Genomic DNA, 7517 nt, shown 5'->3' on the forward strand with positions numbered 1-7517 from the left:
AATGATGCGTTTTAGGTTAGACAGCAAAACAGGAAAGAACAGAAGTAAAGCCTCCAGGCTAGAACAGTGTGCGTCTTCCCTCTGTAACATGCTGCATCTACTCTCCTACACAAAATGGCAACTGCCACTGCAGACACCCTAGAAATGTAAAAGATACAATACAAAGAAAATAAGGCTATCATAGCTGTAGCAAGCTACACCACATTTGGCTCTGCAACTGTGCCCTAATAAGTCTGGATTCGTTACGCATGAAGCATTCCCATTGACATTAATGGAAGATTAAGGCTGGTTTCAAGTGCAGAAAATAGCTTGAAGACCCACACTGCAGACTGAAAAGGAGTACTTGTGGCACCTTAGAGACTAACAAATTTGTTTGAGCATAAGCTTTTGTGAACTACAGCTCACTTCATCGGATGCATTCAGTGGAAAATACAGTGGGGAGATTTATATACACAGAGAACATGAAACAATGGGTGTTCCCATATACACTGTAAGGAGAGTGATCACTTAAGGTGAGCTATTACTAGCAGGAGAGCGGGGTGGGTGGGAGCTTTTTGTAGTGATATTCAAGGTGGGCCATTTCCAGCAGTTGACAAGACCGTCTGAGGAACAGTGGGGGGTGGGGGATAAACATGGGAAAATAGTTTTACTTTGTGTAATGACCCATCCACTCCCAGTCTCTATTCAAGCCTAAGTTAAGTGTATCCGGTTTGCAAATTAATTCCAATTCAGCAGTCTCTCCTTGGAGTCTGTTTTTGAAGTTTTTTTGTTGAAGTATTGTGATTAGGCCCTATGATGATGTCGTCCCCTGAATAGATATGTGGACTCAGTTGGCAACGGGCTTTGTTGCAAGGATAGGTTCCTGGGTTAGTGGTTCTGTTGTGTGGTTGCTGGTGAGTATTTGCTTCAGGTTGGGGGGCTGTCTGTAAGCAAGGACTGGCCTGTCTCCCACTGCAGACTGAACACTCACAGTATTACTTCAAGAGCAGCATTATATAAAGCATCCAATACAGAGAGATACAGGCTTAATATTAACAAAACAAAACATATTAAAAGAGTATTGGGTTATTTCAGAATTAAAGGGGATGGATGCCCTATTGCTGTTCAGTTCCTTATTTCTAATTGAAGATGAGGGCCTGGAAATAATTAAATACAGTGTTAAAATAGAAACAGACCTTCCAGAATACTCTGTTTACTTTCCAGAGAGCAGGGGCAGGTTGTATTAAAATTCCAAGCATCAACACTTGTAGCTTTGATCGTTGCAACTGTTTAAATACTGGCCCAGCACAGTGAAGTCATGTTGCACTTCGGGTGACCAGATGTCCCGATTTTATAGGGACAGTTCCAATATTTGGGGCTTTTTGTTATATAGGTGCCTATTACCCCACACCCTCTGTCCCCATTTTTCACACTTGCTATCTGGTCACCCTAGTTGCACTAGACTAGTGCATACGATCATGACTCTCTCTGATATGCTACTTTCTCGCAGGGGAAGAAAGTCTCATTCATTCCAAGAGGTAGAGGCCCATCTCTTCGGTCTCAAAGATTCCTAGGTTTGATTCCTGATGAAGACCCTGTGTGGTCTGTATATATATGGCCATGGCTTGGTATCTGAACATTTGCATGGTACGCTTATGGGCACATATTGCAGTAGTATTAGTCAATCATTTTACTATAGCATCAAGGAGCCCTAGTCATGGACTGGGACCCCATTGTGCTAGGTGCCATACAAACACAGAACAAAAAGACAGCTCCTGTCCCAAAGACCTTACACTCAGAGTAGAAGACAAGAGACAACAGCTGGATACAGACAGGGGAGTACAAGAAACAGTGGTGCTCAGCATGTATCAGAGTGCCAGTCGCAATACAATATGGTGCTGCAGACAGAGCAATGAAAACTAGGGGGCCCACATACCATGCCATGCGATCAAACCGCTGGTTGATGTTACATCCCTGGGATCAGCGTTCCATCCAAGGACCTGAAAACAATTAATCCATACAACATCCCTGTCGGGAAGGTTAATACCATTATGCTTAGCCACAGGAAGCCTGAGGCAGAGATTAAGTGACTTGCCCAAGGTCACATAGCAAGTCCCATGCAGAACTAGGAATTGAACCCCTGTCTCCTACACCTCTGCTCTCTGGCATCTAGGTCACAGCTTAAGAGCTAATGCACAGAAGCCAACCATGCTAATGCAGAGAAACAGGGAGGAGACATGTAGACAAATAAGCTCATTTGAATAGCTAGTTTGTTCACCAGCGATGACTCATTTGACAACACACCATCAATAAGGCATCCGGAGACAACTCTTTCTACAGGGGAGAGCTAGTGTTCCATGACCTGGGAATGTGCATCTTATCCTATCTCCAGGCTGCTACTGTGTGGCATGCATTAAAGTGCTGTGGATGAAAGAGTGGGAGAAAAATAATACAGAGAGGCTGTATCCATCTACTTAGAAAGTAGAACGACCAACCACTGCAGCCTGCCATGAAAGGGAAGTATCTGGCTAAAGGCTGAACTGGAAAGACTGTGTCCAGGAGCCGTCACACAGGATTCTACCCTGGAAGGGAAAGAGGCACAAGAGAGGCAGCTGCATTGATCTGGTCCCATGTAGATGGACACGGGAATCCTAAACAGGTGCTTGTGTGTGTCACCGTAAGCAGCGTTGCTTTCCTGTTTCTATCTCTTTGCCCATTCAAATGCACTAAGCTGCCTTTCTAACCCTAACTGAAAGAAGACATATTAGAACGCACATAGCCAGAAAACCCAAGAAAATGGTCGCAGAGACGTGACCATCTGCCCCCAGCAAGCACCTCATCAATCTGAAGTTAACCAGGGATTTCTCCTTCGGAAGCAGCCCCCAGCCAATACAGCACCATGGATCGGTTCCGGATGATCTTCCAATACTTCCAGTCCAATTCTGAGTCGGTGATGAATGGGATCTGTGGGTTGCTAGCCCTGGCTAGCGTGAAGATATATACTTCCTTTGACTTTAACTGCCCCTGCCTGCCCAAGTACAACACGGCTTATGGTTTGGGAATCATGTTTCTGCCCCCCATGGCCCTCTTTCTCTGTGGTCTCATTCTCAACAGACAGACTCTGGTGATGCTGGAGGAGTGGAAAAGACCTACTGGGGGCAGAAAGAAGGATCTAGCCATCATCAGGTGAGGGATTCACCATTGTGAGTTGTTCTGTTCCCTTTGCCTCTCTTCCAGCCCTTTTGTTTGTTACATCTTTATCTCCCTGATACTTAGTTTTGTCCTAAACTCAGCTCCTTAGAAGTTCCCTCTTAAACATCTTGAACGCCAGCTGCTCATTAGTGAGCTCGGCACTGATGACTTACAACAGATTGTGTGAGTCCAGGAGCACAGCGATCCTATGAATACCTTCAAGGTAACCACAATATAAATGAAGGCAGAGAATATTTCTGAATCCCAGAGAAAGATAATACTGATATCTAGCTCTTATACAGCGCCTTTCAACAATAGAGCTCAAAGGGATTCACAGTCTTTAATGTATTTATACCATAAGCAGGAGTGGCCTGAAGCTAAGGAAGGCAATGTTTAGGCTACACAGTACATAATTTTCAGGTTTCAGAGTAGCAGCCCTGTTAGTCTGTATCCGCAAAAAGAACAGGAGTACTTGTGGCACCTTAGAGACTAACAAATTTGAGCATAAGCTTTTGTGGGCTACAGCCCACTTCATTGGATGCATAGAATGGAACATATAGTAAGAAGATATATATATATATATATATATATACACACATACATACAGAGAACATGAAAAGGTGGAGTAAGAGGCTAATTAATTAAGATGAGCTATTATCAGCAGGGGAGAAAATCTTTTGTAGTGCTAATCAAGATGGCCCATTTAGACAGTTGACAAGAAGGTATGAGGATACTTAACATAGGGAAATAGATTCAATATGTGTAATGACCCAGGCACTCCCAGTCTCTATTCAGACCCAAGTTAATGGGATCTAGTTTGCATATTAATTCAAGCTCAGCAGTTTCAGCTGGAGTTTGTTTTTGAAGCTTTTCCGTTGCAAAATTGCCACCTTTAAATCTGTTCCTGAGTGGCCAGAGAGGTTGAAGTGTTCTCCTACCGGTTTTTGAATGTTTTGATTCCTGATGTCAGATTTGTGTCCATTTATTCTTTTGCGTAGAGACTGTCTGGTTTGGCCAGTGTACGGGGGCATTGCTGGCACATGTAACACTCAGTAACAGGTTTAAAGGTGGCAATTTTGCAATTTTTAGATGCCATCCAATGTGCCAGGGGGTGCTCACTGCTCAACCCCCTGCTCTGCCCCAGGTCCTGCCACCACTCCACCCCTTCTTCCAAGCTTCCTCCCCCCACCCAACCAGAGCCTCCTGCACACTGCAAAACAGCTGATTGTGGTGGGCAGGAGGCGCTGGAGGCTGGAAGGGTGAAGCGGATGGTGGGCTGCTGACGTATTACGGTGGCTCTTTGGCATGTTCATTGGTAAATTCTGGCTCCTTCCTAAGGGCTCAAGGCTGCAAATACTCCCTACAAGGCATAGTACTTTGCACTGTGAGCAATGTTCCCAACGACTTCTGTGGGACTAATCACAGCAGTAAGCATTTGCAGGATCAAGCAAAGAAACAGACAAGCAAAGACAATATTTTCTGTAGTCTTTACAGAAAGTAAAGACAACAGAAAATGGGTGTGGGGGTGTTCTTGGGGGAAGTTACAGCAAGACAATTCAGTGGTCATTTCGATTCACTGTGCATGGTTTTTCATTGTTGTTGTTTAAATGTTTAGAGTGTGTTTATAAACGAAAGCAAGAATGATTGAAGTAATTTTTTTGTGGGGGGGTTGATGTGATGGAGACAAGGAAGGGGTGAAAGAGCAGGGGTGATATTTTGGGGTGGGGCTGAATTTGGAGGGGAGAGAAAGAGGGAAGAAAGGAGGGAAAGGAAGGGAGGAAAGGGAGTTGGCAGAGAATCATGCACAGACTATGCAAGAGAATCGTTAATCAGGCACAGTCCTTGTTTGTTTCTTGAGGAAACCTTAAATAACAGATCCTTGCAGCACCCACAAATGGTCTTAATACTTTGGTCAGTATGCGAAGAGCATTTAGGCAGTGGAATAGATTCCCAAGGAAGGCACCAAGACAACATCATTGCAGAGATTCAAGAACAGAGAAGGCATTAGCTGGAAAAATGCTGGCAAAAGCCAGGCCAAGTTAAATGGTATTCCCTGGGCAATGCTATCGCTGCCTGTGCCAATCCAGTTCTGTGAATAAGTAGAAGGCTTCATCTCCAGGGACATCAGGTTGACACCGGTTCACACTTCCCTCTCCTGCACACAGGTACATGTGCTCCTCCATCATGCAGCGAGCCATGATTGCTCCCATCATCTGGATCATAGTCACCCTCCTCGATGGGAAATGCTTCGTCTGTGCTTTCAGTGGCTCCATCGACCCTGAAAAGTTTGTGGGGTTTGCCAACGTCACCCCTACCCAGACGCAGCTCTTGCTCTCCAAAGTGCCCTGCAAAGATGACGAGCTCATGAAGAACAACCCTGCCCGGAAGGCGGTCTCCAGATACCTGAAATGCTGGTCACAAGTAAGTCAGAGGTTTTTCTGGGAGCCTTTCAAAGGGTCTGTAGAACAGCTCTAACAACCACGAGCCTGCTCCTACTCCTCTGGAGTCAGGGAGAGTTTTGACATTGACTAAAGTGGGAGCCAGACTGAGCTCCATTTCTCTGACATTCAGAAATATCATCTTTATGATAATTTCTGCAGGAGTCCCCCATGTCAGGTAATAGAACAAAGAATAGGCACCTAGATTCTGGGGGGCATTGGTGATTTAGAAATGTACATGATAAAAATGAGGATGCTGGTACCAAAAATAGTGATATGCTCTTCTTCTAAAGCCCTTTTCAGAATCAAGGAGGTTAAAACTCTTTTACAAACTTTAAATCTCACAACTCCCTTATGAGGAAAGAGGCCCAGAGAGGTGAAGTGACTTGCCCAAGGTCCATATAATGAGTCTATGGCAGAGCTAAGAACAGACCCAAGGAATCCTGTATGTTAGTCCCCTGCTCTATACACCGATCAGACATCAGGCTGGGGATTTGATGGAGTAAGGCTAGTGGAAAGCTAAGGGTTAATCAATTTATCTCAAAGGAAGTTACAGCTGGTTTAACTTTGAGCCTTTTCAGGAGTGTGTGTCATAGCTCCTTGCAAACTCTAGGCAATTCACTGATGACAGAGTTGACTTCTCCTAATTTCTGTGAACTCTTGGCGTCCAACTACCCCTTCAGATTTGTGCAAGAAACTCTCACTGAAGCTAGTGTGCATGGTAAATGTGCATCAGAGGGATAATCAGGTGCCTTAATTTTTTCCCCTGACATTCCATCCCATTACACACACACCCCCACCTGAGACTGTACACACACTGAAAATCGTCTATGCTTTAGGAGATTCTAGTGGTCACAGCAGATACCTGGCGACCCTGTAAAAGGTAGGCACAGTACCAGGTCTGCAGGGACTAACCTTGACAAAGGTCTGTCAGACCTGGCCTATGCCCACTCCCACCCCTTTCCAGCCCTTCCCTGATTAGGAACTCCAGCTGTGCTCAACTATAGATTAGCATGGGTGGATAAAATGTCCTATGTTCATTAGGCCATTCACAGGGCTCTAGAAGGGCTCAGCTTTCCCATGGAGTATAAACTCTTCGAGGTGTAGTTGCCTGGATTTTGTAGCTAGAATTGGGTTGCCAATTTTAGCTGGACATATTCCTGGCGATTTCATCACATGATATAATCTTTAATTAAAGATTAATCTTTAATTCTTGGAGACACCAGGACAATCCTGGAGGCTTGGCAACCGCAGGCTACAATCTGAACCAGAACCCAGACATCTTCCCATTTCCCCACTCCTGCTTAAAATCTCGGTTTGAGCTAAGGGTTATACAGGCAAACAGCAAGTATATTACACTAATGTCAGCGTCACTCCCGATGCCTCTCATTCTGCCTCAGTGCTTCTTTCCTTATTGCCCAGGCCCTTGGCTGGAGTGTTGTGTTGATCCTTATCATGGTAGCCTTCCTTGCCCGGTCGCTCAGACCCTGCTTCAACCAGGCTGCCTTCCTGCAGACGCACTACTGGAGCGACTACATTGACATCGAGCAAAAGATCTTCGACGAAACCTGCTGTGAGCACGCCCAGGACTTCGCCCACAAGTGCGTCCTCCACTTCTTTGAAAGCATGCAGGAGGAAATCAAACTGCGGCGTTTCAATGTGCCCGGGGAGGAAGCCGAGGGGGGAGAAGGGGAAGAAGATCACCTGCGGGGAATCACAGACCAGGAGCAGATGAACGAGCTCCTGAAATCATGGCACTACAGCAAGCCCCCCCTGGATGTGAGCCAGGCAAGCCAGCGGCAGCAGCCTGTGGGCAGGGAGAGACCGTCCATGCCCTGGGCGGATAGCTTGAGTAACAGGGGGAATGCACCGCAAAACGCCAAAACCTCCAGACAAACCGAGGTTTAA

The 7517-nt window shown here is 45.7% G+C and overlaps 1 protein-coding gene across 1 annotated transcript; it reads left to right on the forward strand.

The window, feature by feature from the left end:
• Positions 1-2878: 2878 nt before the first annotated feature.
• Positions 2879-7517, forward strand: CALHM3 (calcium homeostasis modulator 3). The gene is made up of 3 exons (XM_073354793.1): positions 2879-3165; positions 5337-5592; positions 7032-7517. The coding sequence occupies exons 1-3, from the start codon at positions 2879-2881 to the stop codon at positions 7515-7517; spliced, it is 1029 nt and encodes a 342-aa protein (XP_073210894.1).

Source organism: Lepidochelys kempii, chromosome 7, assembly GCF_965140285.1.
Source record: "Lepidochelys kempii isolate rLepKem1 chromosome 7, rLepKem1.hap1, whole genome shotgun sequence".
In the NCBI taxonomy this organism is placed as follows: domain Eukaryota; kingdom Metazoa; phylum Chordata; order Testudines; family Cheloniidae; genus Lepidochelys; species Lepidochelys kempii.